The following is a 19071-nucleotide window of genomic DNA, read 5'->3' as shown; positions in this document are numbered from 1 at the left end:
CAGTAACAGGACACACACACATACACACAAAAAAAATGCCAACATGACTAAACAGAGTAAAAGAGGTGGTTAGAGCAAAGACATTTTTTTAAAAACTGGAAATCAGATCCTACTGAGGAAAATAGAAAGTAACACACTGGAAAGTCAAGTGTAAAATTACACAGGCCAAAGGAAAAAAAAAAGAAGAATCTGAAGAGCAACTGGCAAAATATATAAAAACTAACAAGAAAAACCTTTTTAAGTACATCAGAAGCAGGAAGCCTGTCAAATGATCGCTGTGGCCATTGGATGATTGAGAGACTAAAAGAGCATTTAAGGAAGACAAGGCCATTGCAGAGAAGCTAAATTAATTCTTTGCGTTGGTCTTCACTGCAGAGGATGAGAGAGAAATTCCCACACCTGAGCCATTCTTTTTAGGTAACAAATCTGAGGAACTGTCCCAGATATCGGTGTCAATAGAGGACATTTAGGAACAAATTTATAAATTAAATAAGTAAGTTACCAAGACCAGATGGTATTTATTCAAGAGTTCTGAAGGAACTGAAATATTAAATTGCAGAACTACTAACTGTGGTATGTAACCGTTTGCTTATGTCAGCCTCTCTACCAGATGACTGAAGAGTAGCTAATGTAATACTGATTTTTTTAAGAAAGGCTCCAGCAGAGGCAATCCTGGCAATTGCAGGCCAGTAAGCCTCACATCAGTACCAGGCAAATAGGTTGAAAGTATAGTAAAGAACAGAATTGTCAGACATATAGATGAATAAGATATATTGGGGAAAAGTCAACACAGCTTTTGTAAAGGGAAATCATCACTCACAAACCTATTAGAATTTTTTAAGGAAGTCAACAAGCATGTGGACAAGGGTGTTCTAGTCAATATTGTGTACTTGGACTTTCAGAAAGCCTTTGACAAAGTCCCACACCAAAGGATCTTAAGCAAAGTAAGGAGTCATGGGATAAGACAGAAGGTTCTCTCAAAGATCAATAACTGGTTAAAAGACTGGAAATCGGGTAGGAATAAATGGCCAGTTTTCACAGTGGAGACAGGTAAATTGTGAGGATCCTGCAAATATCTGTGCTGGGACCAGTGCTATTCAACATATTCATAAGTGATCTGGAAAAATGGGTCAATGGTGAGATTTCAAAGTTTGCAGATGATACAAAATTACTCAAGGTAGTTTAGTCCAAAACTGACTGTGAAGAATTACAAAGAGATTTCACAAAACTGAGTAACTGGGCACCAAAATGGCAGGTGAAAGCTGATGAAAGATTTTGGAATAATTGAGGTTACTTCTCTGAAAACATCTGCTAAATGTGCATTGGCAGTCAAAAAAGCTAACAATGTTAGGAACCATTAGGAAAGGGATAGACAGGAAATGTCATAATGTCACTATATAAATCCATGGTATTCCTACACCTTGAATAATGCATGCAATTCTGGTTCCCCCATCACAAAAAATATATATTAGAATTGGAAAAAGCATAGAGAAGAACAACAAAAAATGATTAGGGGTATGGAACATTTTCCATATGAGGAGAAATTAAAAAGAAATACTGGGACTCTTTAGCTGGAAAAGAGACAACTGAGGGGATATCGGATAGAGGTCTGTAAAATCATGAATGGTGTGTGGAGGAATTAATAGGAAAGTGTTATTTACGCCTTCACATTACAAACAAGAACCTGGGGTTACCCAATTAAATTAATGGGCAGCAGGTTTAAAACAAATATACTTCCTTCTTCATCCACACAATGTACAGTGACAACCTGTGGAAATCATTTCCAGGGGATGTTGAAGGCCCTAACTGGGTTCAAAAAAGAATTAGATAAGTTCATGGAAGATAGATCCAGCAATGGCTATTAGCAAAGATGGCTAGGGATGCAGCCCCATGCTCTGGGTGTTCCTAAACCTCTGAAGGTGGGCCTGGATGACAGCAGATGGATCACTTGATAATTGCCCTGTTCTGTTCACTCCTTCTGAGGTATCTTGCACAAACCACTGTCGGAAAACAGGATAATGGGCTAGAAGGACCATTGGTCTGACCCAGTATGGCCATTCTTATGTTCTTAATTCTTCACTCCAGTTTGCACTGAGGATCTCTATTACCTGTGCAGATAAGGTATTCCCACTGATGTCAACGGTGATAGCTTTGCGGAATGAACAGACAAATATGCAAGTCGTCTGCAGTGCACATCACACATGATTTTTAATTGTGATGCATATCACCAAAGACAGGGACTACTTCCAGGTACCATGATTTCTTCTGCAAAAAATGTTAGCAACTACATAAAAAGGCTGAACACTTTTCTCTAAGTTCTTTACAGCTCAGCCCTTCTGCAATGGCAATACTGACCTTTCTACTCTCAACCTAAGCCTGAATGATTCATTGAGCTCTGGAAAGTGAATTAACAACTTTGAAATTTTACAGACTGTATCTATAGATCACACTCTATCTCACTAAAACTCTATTTTTTCTTTTACAACATTTCCCCCAAATAAAATAGCTTTGATTAACATTATGTAAATATGTCCTCCCTACACAGAGCAGAGCACAGCTGCCCTGAATCTGTTAAAAATGCATAGGGCTAGCTCAAATAAAATTTAAAAGGAAAAATATCCAAGGTGGCTTCACTTGTCTTCATTTCTTCCAAGTCCTATTTTTACTTATCTTGCGTGCTTTTACTTCCTGCTGGACTACTGGAGTGTTAACATTTCAGTATCCGAATTGTCTGCCCAGATGAGAGCAATGCAGTAAAGTGCATTAAAATTAGCTTAAGAAACTGGTGGTGCAGCTTCAACAGTTGTCATCCAAAGTATGATCATATTAAACATAGACTCAGCCTGGGTCAAAAAGGCCAACATGGTCCAAGTTTTGCCTACAGTAGTTTTAACCCCTGGACAGAAGGCCCTTTCACAACTAGGAAGAAACATTTTTCAGCTGTGAAAACTGCTTTCCATTAGCACAAAGCCCAATAATTTTTCAGACTTAAGAGGGAACAGCAAAAAGTAGAATGCTTGCTCATTTTACTTTTGGGATAACCACTTTCATATATACACTACAGGTGAAGAAAAACATTTAGTGTAATGTATGCAACAGAGCTGGTCCAAAAGTGGAAATTTCCATCCCATAGGAAATGCCGACATTTCAACATGTGTTTTCATCTTGAATTGGGATGAAAAGTCGAAACATCTATATCTATATATATTTTGCATAATGGAAAGCTCCACAATTTTTTGATTTGGAAATATTGTAACAATTCAGCTTTGTTTAACACTGAACTCTGTCCATTTGAACCACTGTGGTACCTCATGAGAGCTGTAATTCAGATGTTTCGTGTCTGTTCTCCTCTAAGGGCTGGGCTCCCTGGGTGGACTAGATCTCAGAAGATGTAGCTCAACCATGGAACTCCCATGTTTCATTGCAGTGGTTCAACCAGAGAGGAGACCATGATGCATAATGGGAGATATAGTCCAGCCAGATTGCCCATACAGGAGGAAAAGAAGAAGAATGAGAGCATGAGACACTTGAACTTTAACTCTCATGATGGACCAGGGCAGTTTTCAAACTTTCACAGCTTAATACTGAACTCACCCAAAATTAAATGTTTCTACTGGGTTCAACAAATGGAAATATTTTGATTCAGGACAACCCCACCCACAATGAAATATTTCATTTCAATTTTCCCAATGGAGATTCAAAAAATTTCAGCAAAATCAAAATTTTCCCACAGAAACTGAATTATCTGTCAAAAAAACCTGATGGAAAATTCCTGACCGTTTTTCATTTGCAGCAGTACTTTGAGAATGATGATGATTTTAAAAAATATTTTATGAGTAGGATATGTCAGATACAAGGAAAGCAGAAACTTGGATCCAAACTTTCAAGTGAGTCTCAACATGGCCTACATTAGAGAACATGGAGCTTTGTGCATTCAGAACTCACCTATATACTAGTAGCTGCACACACTGGTGAGTGGATCTGCATATGTAAAATCCATTTGTTCTATTAAGATTTGTGTGTGTGAATTCTAGCCGCGTGGCACAGAAGTGATAGATTCTGTAAAAATAAATAAAGGATGGATTTTGATGAAAGAATCAGAGGAACTTCCCCTCTCTTGTAGTCCTTACTAAAAAAAAGTGTAGCCCAGTCAACTTCAATGGGATTATTCAGATGAGCCAGTATTTCTCAACCTGAGTAAGCACTTCTCAACCTGAGTAAGTGTGGCAGAATCAAGCCCTATGTTTTTAGATAGATATTTGGAAGAAATATCAACAGAAATTAATTTTCTCAATTTCTTCATGTTTTTGTTAGAACTTTTCTTTGCAAAAATGATTTGATAATCCAGATCTGACATCTGACAACATTTCAAAACAACTGACTGAGCAGAAAAAAATAAAATATTACCTCCATGGCACTGATTTCAATGAATGAAAGATTGGAAATGGAGGGTGGATTTTTCCTGAATTAACGACGTATTTCCAGTCAGTGCATTAGGTGCACAATATGCAATATAGTGAAATATTAACTATAAACTCAACAGGGTTGGAGATCCAGTTCCGATGATGATTACCCAAACTTCCTTTGTTTAATAGCTGTGCTGGAAAATTCTCCAGAATAGATGTTTTCATGAAATTTCCAGCACTTCTTGTTCCAATCATCTCAAAAATGTCTCAAAAATAGCCTTTATCATGTATTATGATACTTCCTTTTCTTCTGCCCAAAATTTTTGAAACTCACTAAATAAAATGTAAAAATATGGAGGAGATGGGTGTTGCCAAAGGCTCACAAAGCTTAAGAATGATTTGTGATTGGTTAAGTTTGGAGATGATTGTCTTTTATTCTAACCATTTAAGTACCACCAACTATTCACATACCATTATATGGGGGTTAATCAATTTGCTGTAAATCTGAAGAAGATAATCTGAACTGGTTGGTTAAATCTGTAAGCAACTGGAGTCCCAAAAATTTCACAAGAATTGGAACTGGCAATTGTTTCTTTCATACATACATTAATTGGGAAAAGAATTTGCAGTCAGATGAACTCACCCTTTTCTTTTCCTAGACATCAGAAATAGACAAGCAAGCAGATATATGTACATCACACACAACAAAGGAACTTTACTGGGATCACCTCAAGTCACTAGAGCCTTGATACATTTCCTTCAGTTGAAGAAGCCACTGCTCAAGCGAGATATAATTATATCTTTTTTTCTTCTTCTTAAAGAATTAGAAAGGACTGCAACTTCAAAGTACCAGGTATTATTGTCACTGGTAAGATAATGGTGAATTTGAAATTAAATACAACGAATGCACTGGAGCAGAGATTTAAATTAAGAATTCAGAGGCAGAGATCAGACTGAGCTAAAGTTCTAACAATGACTAGTGAATGGCATACTGTATATTTAGTCTAAATTGGCGTGTGTGCGTGCACGAGGGGTCAAGTCAGCTCTAACTGTGGCTTGTTTAACAAGAGAATTTAAAGAGCTGACCTCTTCCAATGGAGGAAGCTTTTCAAGATATCCCACTTTCAGATGGCTGAAGTACTCCTTCAGTAACTTTGTTTTAGCTTGATCATGCTTCTCCCCTTTTTAGAAATCATTCAGTCCATAACCACACCGCTCTGAAGATAAGTTTACAGATGTTGCCATAAAACTATAGCTACACCATGATTTAAACTGAGTTGGCCACATTCTGCACTGACTCACACCCTGCCCAAGCCCAGTGGGTCCCACAGCCCAGGATTTGGCCCCAAATCTTAACTAGGATACACAGTTATGGGTGGAGAGTCTTGGCCATTCAGAGTTGCTCTTGTTGGCATAGGAGAGAACCCATTTAATTCTATAAATATGACCAAAAATATATTGAGACTTAAGAGAAAAAAATATATTAAAAAACCTGAAGCTGCAATACTAGAAGACTGACCAACCCACATGTGCGACACTTCATCAACATCAGGCTTAGTTTGGTGTGTGTTTCTATGACCAAACAAATCAAAGGCAAGATTGTTGCTTACACTTATGTGGTCAGATAGGACAGCATGGGGTGTAAAACCCCTCACAATGCCCTGTGTGGTCTGCCTGGATTGTGACACAGGGTTAGGGAGAGCAAGCTCCCCATAGCTGCTATTCCCGCTCGGAGTAAAATGATCGTGATAGGGCAGGGAGTGAGCGGAGCCTTGGCTTTGCCTCCCCATCATGCCTGCCAGTGTGATGGAGGCAGTAAGTTGCAGTCTTTTCAGGGCAGCAGTAATTTACTTCCTCATGGGAGCAAGGATGGGGATCAGGATAGGACTGTGACTCAATCACAATTTCTCCCTAAGGCTTCTCCTAGGAGGACGTAGCTATGCATGGCCTCATACTCAGGGTAAGAGTTGGTCATAATCTAGCCTAAGCATTATCATAGTATATATATGTGATAATGCTTAGGTTACATATATATATATATGTGTATGTATATATATATATATATATACACACACACACATACTTACTTCATAAATTGGATACTTACTAAAACTAAATTAAAACTAAATTTTTGTATAAGCCCTGATCCTGCAATTAGATCTGTGAGGGCAGATCCCATGTCTATGGGACTTAGGTGTAAGGGTCTGTCTATACAGGATCAGAGTCTAACAAGTGCAGTTTTGTCAACTGTCTCAATTTTATCACAAGTCTTGTAACAGTTGATATTTTTCTTAAAGCCCTAGTACCTGGAGTCCTATGATTCTATGAGAGCTTCAGTATTTTCTTTCTTTCTTTCTTAAAAAGTAAGCTTCTAGCCTCCATAGTTGTTAAGAAAAGCTTGAAAACATAAAGTTTAAAGGATTAACCCCCTCCCCCCTCCAAGAACTGTATTTTAAAAATCTCATGATGGGGGACTGGCTCATGCTTTTCAACTGCTTGGAGTTGGCGATACTGCTAATGTCACTTACAGAAAATAATTTTAATAAGTAATCAACAGCAGGATCAGGGCCCAAGTCTGTACAGAAACACAGCTGGAATAATCAGCATGAATAATAATTAATTGTTATTCATTAGGGCACTACATCAGGATAAGCATAGGCGCCAACAAATCCTGAAATCTAATCTGAGCTCTGGTACACGCTCCCCACTGTGGTTTCTGGCAAGCCATTTAACTTCTCTGCTTCAGTTCTGTTACATACATTGGGAAGTACATTATTTACTTCATTATACAATGTTGTGAGGATTAATTAAGATTTGTACAGCACAATGAAGAAATCTTAAGTATTAACTGTTATCATCCCAGCTTCCACATTTACTTTGGTCATGTACAGAGAGTAGCAGTACTGCTGTTTTTCTAACTTGGCTTTTATCATACCACTGAGCCTGCTGTGTCATATCTCAGATTACTAGGAGATTTTAATCAATAAGCTAAAACTCATCTTAAAAGTGAAGAAGTAGCAGCAGCTCTGAATATCTCCGGTTTTGCAAACATCTAAAAAATAGCCTTTCCTCTGAAAGAAGTGTAACTTGAGTTTAACCTAGATAGGTGTGCAAGTGACACAAGGATATCTTTAAAACACATCCCCAGAGCTTCTGACAAGATTGCTGGTAACCGCAAAAGAAAAGAATGATGAATGCCTCAAGTTTCTTTGCATCAGCCTGGGAAAACCTTCCAAGCATTAAAAACTGTCTAAGCCACTAAACTCTGGATATGATATTTGATAATTATCATGATGAATATTCCAGCTCCACAGCTGACTTCAGAGATACTGACAGAATTTAGACAAACTATGCAAAGAACAAAGTTCAGCACAGAGAGTTTTATGCTGCAACCTTGTAACATAAGCGCAAGTAGAATGGTCCAAAAGCTTGCAGAGCTTTACTGTTATGGAGTCAAACATAATGGTCACAAAAGTAACAAAAACTACTTACCAAGTATAAATCAGAAAAGAGAATAAAGATAATTTGTTGAAAGAAACATGAATAATTAAATAAGTTTAAATGAAAGAGGTTTTTTTAATCCTTTCCAAAAGAGGCAAATTTGACATTTTTTCCATTTAAATATATATGTTCTAAGTTGGTGCTGATAATAAATCCTCCATGACTACAATATTGTAAGTGTTATTGTAGGTGAACTAACAAAAAGTTGTTGCTGAAGTTATGGCTGACAGGAGAACTGCTCAAGACTGTTACATAAATTATACTTGACAGCTTTGACTATCTAAGAGAAGCAGCATCCTGACTCTTGGCTGCCTACTAATCTGCTCACTGTATATTCATGTAGTCCAGTTTCAACAGATCATACAGTTCTCATAGGTGGAATGCTTTTAGCAACAGGAAACATTTTCAGTACTGTCTGTTTCTTGTGCAGCCAGATCTAAAAGGCACTTCTCATAGCTAGTAAGAACATGAAGGGGGCTAACTCAGCATGGACTAATTCAAAACAGGCAATAAAGGCTCTGTGCTTTATTCTGATCTCAGTTAAACCTGTGGAAAGGAGAAGCAATGCCAGTGAAGTCAGTTGAATCACACTGGTGTGAGATCAGAATCAGAGCCTCTATTCTGTGCCAGCTAACTGAAACACTTACTGCAGAAAATCATGCAATGTCTCACGGAGATGGCTGCCTTACCAAAGGGACTGAATGATGGAAACAATACAAAAGGAAAATGCAAGGAATTTAAATAGTAAGGCATGAAAAGAGGAAAAAGGAACATAACACTATCTCAAGTGCTGATTGGACTGTAAATGATCAGCCCAGTAGCTATGCTTTATCAGGGGATAAAGTCAAACTGCACAATGACTAAAGAACAACTGCTTTCTTGGCTGGTGAAGGCTGCAAGACTTGCTCAGGTGAAGGTCTCAAGTCCTAGACAAGAAGGGTCAGGTTGTATCACCTTCTCATATTCCATATTGAATGGGATCCTGGAGGGATCTGTCCTGGTCCAGTTCTATTCAGTATCTACATAAACAATTTGGATAATGGCACAGAGAGTGCACTTATAAAGTTTGCAGATGACATTAAGCTGGGAGGGATAGCAAGGGTTTTGGAGAATAGGATTAGAATTCAAAATGATTGTGACAAACTGGAGAAATGGTCTGAAATGAATAGGATGAAATTCAATAAGGACAATCTCAAAGTACTACACTCAGGAAGGAATAATCAGTTACACAAATACAAAATGGGAAATGACTGCCTAGGAAGGAGTACTGCAGAAAAGGATCTGGGGGTTAAAGTGGATCATAAATGAAGTGGATCAACAATGCAATGCTGTTGCAAAAAAGCAAACATGATTCTGGGATATATTAGCAGGAGTGTTTTAAGCAAGACACTAAAAGTAATTCTTCACTTTACTTAGCACTGATAAGGCCTCAGCTAGAGTACTGGGCACTAGATTTTGGGAAGATGTGGACAAATTGGAGAAAGTCAAGAGAAGAGAAACATCATGATTAAAGGTCTAGAAAACCTGACCTACATAGAAAGATTGAAAAAATTGAGTTTGTTTAGTCTGGAGAAAAGAAAACTGTGGTGGGACATGATAACAGTCTTCAAGTACGTAAAAGGTTGTTATAAACAGGGAGGTGATATATTGTTCTCCTTAACCACTGAGGACAAGACAAGCAGTAATGGGCTGAAATTGCAGCAAGGGAAATTTAAGTTAGACATTAAGAAAAAACTTCCTAACTATAACGGTAGTTAAGAACAGGAACAAGTTACCTCAAGAGTATGTGGAATCTCCATCACTTGAGGTTTTTAACAACAGGTCAGACAAACGTCCGTCAGGGATGGTCTAGATCAGGGCCAGCTTTAGGCCTATTCCCCTGAATCGGGCCCCGCACCTAAGAGAGCCCCATGCCCTAAAGGAGAGCACCTAACTTTTTTATTTTTACTCACCCGGTGGTGGTCTGGGTCTTTGGCAGCAGGTTCTTCACTCGCTTCAGGTCTTTGGCAGCACTTCGGCAGCAAGTCCTTCAGCGCCACGGAAGACCTGAAGCGAGTGAAGGACCCGCCACCAAAGTGCCGCTGAAAACCCGGACCGCCGCCAGGTATTCGAATCAGGCCTTGCACTTCCTAAAGCTGGCCCTGGTCTAGATTAAGAGTGCCCATCCTATGATCCGTAGGCCATACATGGCCCATCAGAGCATTTCATAAGGTCCACTGCCTGCTTCAACACAATATACTAACAGCTGACTTGTTTGCATTTTGTCATGTTTACATCATTGTAGTTTACAAAACTGTGTAAATAGATGAGACTGTACATAGAAACAACCTATTTAAATACATATGAAACAAGCTGAACTTAAAATATAAATCAATACAGAGGATTTTAAATCTGATTAAAATATATGGAATCCATTTGGCCCACACAAGGTTGCGCTTAGGTTTATGTGGTCTTCTTGCGTAATAAGGTTGGGCACCACTGGTCTAGAATAATACTTAGTCCTGCTTCAGTGCAGGGGACTGGACTAGATGACCTATCATGAGTCCTAAATTCCTACGATTTCTACAATTTCTATGTCAGTCGGTAAAAACTTCATTAATACTAGAGCTGAATAAGTAATCTTAGGGCCAGACTGTGCCTATCTTACTCACATTGGTAGATAGTTACTCACACTGAAGACAACAGAGGTCAGTCTACTCCTATAACTGCTCCCTCGTCTGCAGACAGGAACCATAGCATACCCCTTAATGAAAAATCACCTCCTTTTCTTCTCATAACCGAAAGGCAAAATTCTTGAATTTATTATTTTAAATTCTTTGCAATGGGAACTTTGCCTGAATAAGGACAAACAATTGAGGAAGAACTTCATGATTTGGCTTAATAAGAACACAGCACACACACTTTTCTTTGTTGTGCATTTTCATTGGAAGCACTTTATCATTCCCCTCTCCCTAATCCAAATACAAATTAAGTACCTGGTTTGTTTAAATTAGACAAAGAAACAGATATATGGGCCCCATGTATGTCCCACTGAAGTCAATGGTATGGGATCAGGGTTAGGTTGTATATCTGTTAGCACAACTAGGTCCCAAGTAATAGTTACAATATTACAGCCTAAAAATTTTAGAGCATCATCAAAACCTCAATCTTTATTCCATGTTGAAAGCTTTCTGAGGAAAAACTAAACATGGTAAAGAAGTTGATAAAAGAAACATGATCTGATAAACGAGTCTATGTATAAAAACAAAGAATCACTAATTTTTGTCCCTCCTCCCCCTCCATTTTTTCTTTCAGCTGCTAGATGCACTGTAGTGGCAATACCATGAATCCAGAGGGGCTTTTCAGCTACAAGGCACTTGCTACCACAGCTAATTGGAGAAGAAAAAAGCTGCTTCTAGGGAGGAGATACGTTGTTTTGTAACCAAAAGAGCAGAATAAAGATACATATACTGTACATCTTTCTCAAAATACTGGCTTAGGGCCTGATCCAAAGCCCACTAGAGTCCACAGAAAGACTTTCATTGCCTTCAGTGGGCTTTGGATCACAGCCATCTTTAAGAACTGAGTGCCTAGTTGTGGTTTTAACTGTATTGAATAAAAAGATAATGGTAAAATGCGATTGGCAGATTAGGTACAAAAAGTAAGGGCCAGGTTCTGTCACCCTTACCTGCATTAAGCAGTACCTTACTTGGCAAGTAGTCCTATTGAAATCAATAGAACTCTTAATGGACTAAGGTATTACTTAATATGAGCAAGTGTCAGAATTGGGCTCTAAATAAATATGGACTCTCATCCTTTATAAAACAGGAGGAGAAGCTCCTCATTATTACTGACCTGCTCTTGCGACTCGTACTTATGCTAAGTTGTATCCTACTTAGAGAGTGTTCTCATTGATTGTATTTAATCCCAGCATGTTCTGAGGTAAAATATGATGCAGATGTATAAATTAACAGGACAAACTCTGCTTCACTAGTGAGTCCTGTTTACCATGGACCCAACTCTACCATGCTTATAATAATTACCCGAGACATTGAAGAGTCAGTGGGACGGCCATTGGCTATCAATCCTGACTCATTTGCTGTGCTGCCCTGACTACAGGACAGAGGCACAGATTGTTCAGTGCTCTGCTAATTGCCTGACTGTGGGCGACGTCCACTGATATAGTGAGGCAGGGCAGCTTCCCACTGAGCCAGAGGGGAAGGACCACCGCTAATGCACTACATTGCCACAGTAGCACTAATCAGATTTCACAGGGAGCTCAAAATCTAGCATCCTGTCTTACCAGCAAATAACTTGCATATGATAAAAACCAATGTGGTTACACAAATCTGGCTGAGGGCAGAATATAGCCTACTGTTCTAATATATGGAGCATGGATATGTTCAGGAAGAAATTTGATGTACATTTTATGGAAGATGACTTAGTTCTTGTTTGAGTCTGAGCCCATTGTTTTCCAACTATTCTAATACTTTAAATAGTTTTCCTTTTAAAAACCCTCATACTAAATTATTAGATATAACATGTGGAGAGAACTGAAGCTTGGCAATGCTGCTCGTGACAGCTGTGAAGCTGATATGTAATAATGTTATGAACGCTGTATGTGACCTGGTCTGTGAGGGGAAGTTATTGTCTAGAGGAGGTAATGGAATGTTTATTATGTGTCTGTGTAAGCTACTGAACTGTCTCTATGCCCAGAGTCTGGATCAGGCCTTTTTCCCTCTGGGCTTCATTTACTGGTGGTACTAGCAATCTTCAGCAAAATCCCCAGAACAAACAGTTCAACATTAATTAACAGCTGCACAATTCCCCTGATCCAGGGCTTCCTTGCCAGAGCTTACATGCCCCGGCAGCTTTTCCTCAGTTCCCTAGAAGCTGTCTGCCTGAAAATCGCGCCCCCACCCACTCCCAGAGCCAACCTGCTTCCTACAGCAAGCCTCCTCAGTTCAACTTTTATAGGTATCACCTGACCTCTTCCCTGCTGGGTCTGGTTATCCCCTCTACCAGGCCCAAACACTGGTCCTTAATGGCACTCTGCCTCAGAACAGAGCTGGCTAGCCCCAGGCCTGCTAGCTCTAAAAAGGGCAGCCTCTAATACTTGAATTCAATAGGGTCTGTACAGGAATACAACAAAATAGCTTCCCAGATAAGAACATCGAAGCACACACTTAAAAGACAGTGGCATCCTTCCAGGCTCTAGGGGGAGGTGACACAGCTCTTTTGTCAGGCTGGGAGTCTAGAGATCAAAAGAGTTAAAAAGTTGTCTTGATTCCTGCAAAGGGTGGTGAGTCATCAAGAGCTGTCCAGGGAGCATGAGTGAGCTTTGACAGGGAGACAAGTTGACAGACAGAGGCTCTGTGGGACAGTGTATAGGAAGCTAGTTCTTCCTCTGTCCCACATGAAAGATGGTTAAACACCTGGTAAGCCAGACAAGTGTAGTGGGTTATATTGTTTTTATGATACATTTTCTAGAATGCTTCTGTTCTAAATAAATGTTATTTTACTTTAAGGAGGTTTTTTGGTCTCTAATTACCATGGCCATTGCCCCCAGAGAGCACAGAACTGCAGGGCCTGAGCCTAAAGCTATGCCTATACTTATGGCTACATGTAGACAACAGACGGTACACAGGTAGGTACGTGCCACAGGCTGCATCCACACTTTTCACTGTGGTGTTGTAGGAGCAGGATTTTATACTGTCCCATTAGAATTAACGTATGGTTTGATTTCATCTTGTCAGTCACCCTTTTTTGAATAGCAGAAAGGAATGACAGACCAGAACAATCCTTCTGACTGATTATGGTTACCTTTTGTTTTAGGATAAGTTATAATGTCTACTATGGTTTTCTATATGCATTACAAATTAGGCACTCTAGTTAAATATACATTTCTTTGTTTTAAGGTTTTAGTAAGTAAGAGACAGAATCTTGTACTGTATCTATTGGGCCTGAAGCCACAATGTGAATTGTTTTACTTATAAGATTTAGCAAGGCTTGATTTACAATGTATTCTGCTAAATATACAATACTGCTGTCTATATACCTTTGAAGGTTTCTGTAAGAGATTGTTTGTGTGAATGAGGAATGCATGTACTAGGAAAAGATAAGGTGTGAAAGCCATCACAAATGTCCAGATGGTCAAGAAGAAGTGAGAGACTTGGAGAGACCAGGAGACAATCAGAACATCCATTGTATCTGATGCTAAACACTTAGCCGCATTGATGACCTCAGAGGTGAGTCAGGCACCCCCGAAGGCGAGACAACAAATAGGAGATAATGATGGGAAGCCCAACAATAACCATCAAATGATAACACCACTTAAGGACTAATGATTACAGGATGACATTGCAAAATGCATGGACTCAAATGGGAATTTACAACTATAAAGCTGGGGTGTTTTGCCATGGAACTCTTGAGTTCAGTCCTGCAAAGCCTCGGAGCATTGGATCGCGACCGACAAGAGCCCAGCTCCACACTCATGCTCAGTCTAACCGGCCATTAGATTGACTTGAGCCACAACAGACTGGTAACCATAAACATCACTGCAGGACTCTGTCTGTGTGTGTGTGACTGGAAAGCATATGTTAACTGTTGTATTTTCAATAAATGCTGCATATTTGCCTTCCTCTATAAAGATCCCATGTGCTTTGTATGAGCATAACAGTGTGTTGCTACACACTGCAGTGAAAGGCTCCGTCAGCTCTTCGTTGCAGGACACAGCAGGACACTACACTGCAACAGCGTAGACATGGGAGGGACTGCTTGCGTGTGTAGAGAGCCATATGGAGTTGTCCGCACAGTCTATTTATAACAGCACTAGTTGGGTGTGCAGTGTGTGTACTCACACCACAGCCATAAGTGTAGATATACCTTTAGTCAGGCCAGCTGAGGCAATTGTGGTTAGTACATAGACACTGCCAGCTAGGACCCAGTCAGAGTGGGGAAATCACATAATTGATATGATGTGATGGCCCATGGCCTGAGACTGTGGGGAGGGAGTGCACTCAATAGGAATCAGAGGGCAGTTTGCCTGGTAACTGAGACAGTGCTAAGTCATTGTGTTTGCATACACTAACTTTTACAGTCTAAACCCACTGACAATGTCCTTTGAAGGCTGTTTAATATGCCTGTTGAGCATGACTTTTTTCCTTATTTTTTTTCTGCTGTGAATGTGTGACCAATTCAAACACAGTGGGCTGTCTTTGTATCTCCCTGTCTTTTGTCACAGCTTTGTGAGGTTTCTGCACTTCACTTTGTGAGGAGCTCAGCAGCCAGCCCCAGTAGCTGTTTTTTTACAAACAAATTCATGACAAAGAAAGAAAACATGAACAATAGACAAGCACGACAGAGAATAAGACAGGATTTTGGTAGCCTCACTGTAAGCTGGAGAGGTGCGGTGATTAAGTGTTCCTCTCCCTGACTTTCTCCCTCCAACTTCCTCAGTTAGTTCCAGGTCAGGCACTTTTAACCTTCTCACTAGTTTTCCCATCAGCTATTCCTCTTGCAGCAACTTTTAAAGAAGGGTGGAGGGAGAAACATGTAAGGAGGCAAGAAAGGGACCTGATGTTTTAGCTAGAGGCAACTTTTCTGTTCACTTGGTCCCTGCTGTTTGTATACTTCCCTCACCAAACATTTTCCTGAGCAGGCATCTGAAAGGGAATGAGTCCTATATCCCTCTATCAGATATGATTATTGTATCGAGTAGGCAACAGGCCTTTCTTACAAACAACAAAAACACACCTAAAATACTCACACACTTCTATTCAGCCCTTTTGTATTTTACAGACAAATAAAATCAACAGGGTTTACAATTTTACCTTTGTCCTCCTCTCTTTCTATTCACCTAGACAAGAACAAAAGGTTTTATGTAAGGTCAAAGGAAAAGACAACGAGGAAGAAGAAAAAAAGGAAGTGAAGAAAAGAGGTGACTCATGGTTGGCCAGCAAAGAAAAAAGCAGAAGAAATTTTTCTTTGTTCCTCATTCAGAGTGAAGTTAGAATGACATTGAAAGCTGCAGGGTGATAGTTACTGCCTTAAAGAGTGATGTAGTTGCAGTAATACCCAATAACTACCAAACTCCTTCATGGTCACATATAACAGTCAATTAATCTCCCAGTTCATAGATGAAAACCCTTATAACTACGTAAATATAATCTGGAGGGGGGGAAGGGGAAGTTCCCATCCAATACAACTTTAAAAGCTCCAGAAGTCTTGAACATCAGAAGAAACACAAGATAACAAGCTGAGGAAACTGGCCCTTAGGTTTAACCTGAAAAGTACAGACCTTCCCATTGACGTATTCTTCTACCCCTTCCACACCCTTCCCAAACAAACAAGGCCTTTCACTGGACAATTTTAGAAAAGAAGCCAGTCCAGGGTCTACTGATTACATTGTGAAGCTACTAAGAACTGGATGCCTCTCCTGGCTTTCCATGGTTTGCAAACCTCATGAACTATTGTTTTGGTTTGTGGGATTCACTGAAGTAGTTTGAATTTCAGACCTTTCACCACATCTATAATTTAAAATCTTCTCTCACCTCCTCATTCTCCAACTTTTTTTGACAAAAAATCTAACTAAAGGGAAGCCGGTATATGGTATTTATCTTTTCATCAGAATTTTTCTGATCATTTGTCACAGTCTTTGTTTTTCACTCTTCCTACTCTGTGCTCCAGTTTAATCCTTTTTAAAAAAAATGGATATCTTCTCAATTCCAAGTGAAACAGGAACTCAAAAATAATGAAATATGCACCAAACTTGCAAATGCTTGACCTCAAGTGGGTCCAAATTTAGGCAGAATGCATTTCCCCAGTCCTAGTGAGGAAATTGTTAGTTCCTCACATTCTCTCCTGTAATTTATTCTGTGCTAGTAGAGTTCACATTTTCAGATCAGGAAAAAAAAACAGCTTTAAATGACAGAAACTGGGCCAAATTAATCCCTGGTGACTCACAGATATCAATGTCATCATCATAGGGATGAACATGGACCAATACCTATAAATGTTATTGTTCGTATACTGTCTATCTTTTAATGAATGTTTTAAATATCATCATCAGACATATATGATTTTGGCAACAAATCCCTGCCACTGGTTTAATGCGCTTCAAGAAAAATAATAAATGCTTAAACAAACATTACTAGAAAAAACAAACAAAATAGATTATTTAAAAACATCATACATGGAAAACATATTAAGCACATACTATGTTTTAAAAAGAAAAGGAGACAGTTAAAGGAATCACAGTCTTTTTGTGTGTTGGAGGTAGGTAGATAAAAATTTACAATTAGGTAAACTCAAAAGAACTTAGCCTCGTAGGATCAAATATGCAAAATCTTGTTTTGCATATAAATCGTGTTCACTTTGTAGGTAAACAAATGTGGGGTTGAGGAATGGACACTTTGGGTCAAATTTCATTGGGATTACCTATCCCTTAATCATCAGGCAATTCATTTTAAATTTTTACATATATTAAATATGCCCTGGTTGATAAAATATACTATGTAGTTTTAGCTTTTATATCCTAAAGAGCAATATGGAACATTATTATAAACTTTAACAACAAGAAAGGAACCACTGGGTGATTTATATACGGTAAAAAACAGACTCTTACCGACATCCCAAGTAATGGGATTATTCTCTTCCATCTCCTTTTTTCCAATGACATACCAAATGCATGCCATCCAATGAGCAAGCAATGCAAACATAGACATAAGAAGTGTGAGGACAATTGTGCTGTGCTGGGAATAACGATCCAGCTTCTGAAGAAGACGTAAAAGACGCAGCAATCGGACAGTCTTTAGGAGGTGGACAAGGGACACCTAAGAGAATAGATGAAGCAAAAGAATTTTCAGCACTGGTGAAATAAACTAGACAAAGTCATGGTTTAGTGGAAGGAAGTTCAATGAAATTTCCTTGCCACATCCACACACAACTTGGTTACTCAATGCATACATTGAGCTAAGATTTAGACTCACAAGTTCAAACAGTGGCTAAGCCAGTACATTTTTTAAAAAGTGTGTGTGTGTGTGTGTGTGTGTGTGTGTGTGTGTGTGTGTTGTTTATTTGACTGCAGCCAAACTGATTTCAAAACACAGATGGCCTCAATCTTTCGCCTTGCTTTGTGTGCAGCCTGAGGCCTTGGGTTTCACTTTAGGCAAACCCCTCAACCAAAAAGCAACATGAGCTAAACTAACCAAATTTCACGTGGCTCCAAGAAGAAACGAAGTGCCCCATTTTTGTAATAATTTTTGATTACTGCCAACAAAGAGCCAAACAGTATGATTAAATAAACCACATTAGGCCAAAGTCAATAGTGTTACATGTAGAATAAAAAGGACTCAGTAACTAAAGCCTGGATAAAACAGGGGTGAGTGGTTTCTCCCAAGGTGGATATTAGATAAAAACATGGCATGTAGTTTGTTCATTGGAAGCAAGAGCATGCTACAGATATTTTGCAGGACAGAGACCAGAGAGAACATTACAGGCTCTGATTTGTCATTCAAGCACACTATTGTGTTGGGGAAGAGAGCAGTGATGGGAGGAGTTATTGCTCCATTGCAAAGGAGAGCTCCATAAGGGATTATGCCTCAGAGAAGGCCTGTACTATTTCCACATGATACAGCTTCTTGCTTCAGACAACGCAATGTGAATTCATCTGATTTTATATTTTTCAATGGATGCAGAAACCAAATAACTTACAGGAATTGTGAAAATTTGACTCAAGCTTTTAAACCTCCTGCCAAACCCAGAGGATATTCCAGGCCTTCTGCTAACATTTTACATTTCTTATCTGTCATTACTATTTACATTTATTTCATGTAGTCATAGGAATCTATACATTTTTAAAGATTCATTCTGTGTCTGTCTTCTGTTGGCTGAAAAACACAAATCAAACTGCATATCTCCCTCTAGTACTTCCAGAACATTTGGATATCACAGTAATGGGTGTTACAAAAAACATAAGCAAATCTTCTAATTTTTGACCATTGTTTTCTTATATTAATCCCAGTATGAACTGAAGGCTTTTTGGTTCAATCAACAAAAGTTTACATTCTAAAAGGTTAAATAAAATGGCTCAAGTTCACTCAAAACTAGGCCTAGTTTGGCTGATAAAGTTCACAACCTGGGCTGAGTTAGGAATGACTAATGAAACCCCAAACCAACCATGGGC

General features: G+C 39.1%; 2 protein-coding genes across 2 annotated transcripts in view; one reads left to right on the top strand and one right to left on the bottom strand.

The window, feature by feature from the left end:
• Window positions 1-19071, top strand: part of LOC127044053 (uncharacterized) — a 449887-nt gene that overhangs the window by 97586 nt on the left and 333230 nt on the right. The window lies entirely within an intron of this gene.
• Window positions 1-19071, bottom strand: part of KCNH8 (potassium voltage-gated channel subfamily H member 8) — a 355845-nt gene that overhangs the window by 104032 nt on the left and 232742 nt on the right. Inside the window, exon 8 of the mRNA XM_050938322.1 lies at window positions 17512-17719. Within this exon, the coding sequence (XP_050794279.1) occupies window positions 17512-17719 (208 nt within the window). The remainder of the gene's footprint in view (window positions 1-17511; window positions 17720-19071) is intronic.

This window comes from Gopherus flavomarginatus, chromosome 2 (genome assembly GCF_025201925.1).
Source record: "Gopherus flavomarginatus isolate rGopFla2 chromosome 2, rGopFla2.mat.asm, whole genome shotgun sequence".
NCBI lineage: Eukaryota > Metazoa > Chordata > Testudines > Testudinidae > Gopherus > Gopherus flavomarginatus.
This window is presented reverse-complemented; position numbering and strand designations above follow the sequence as displayed.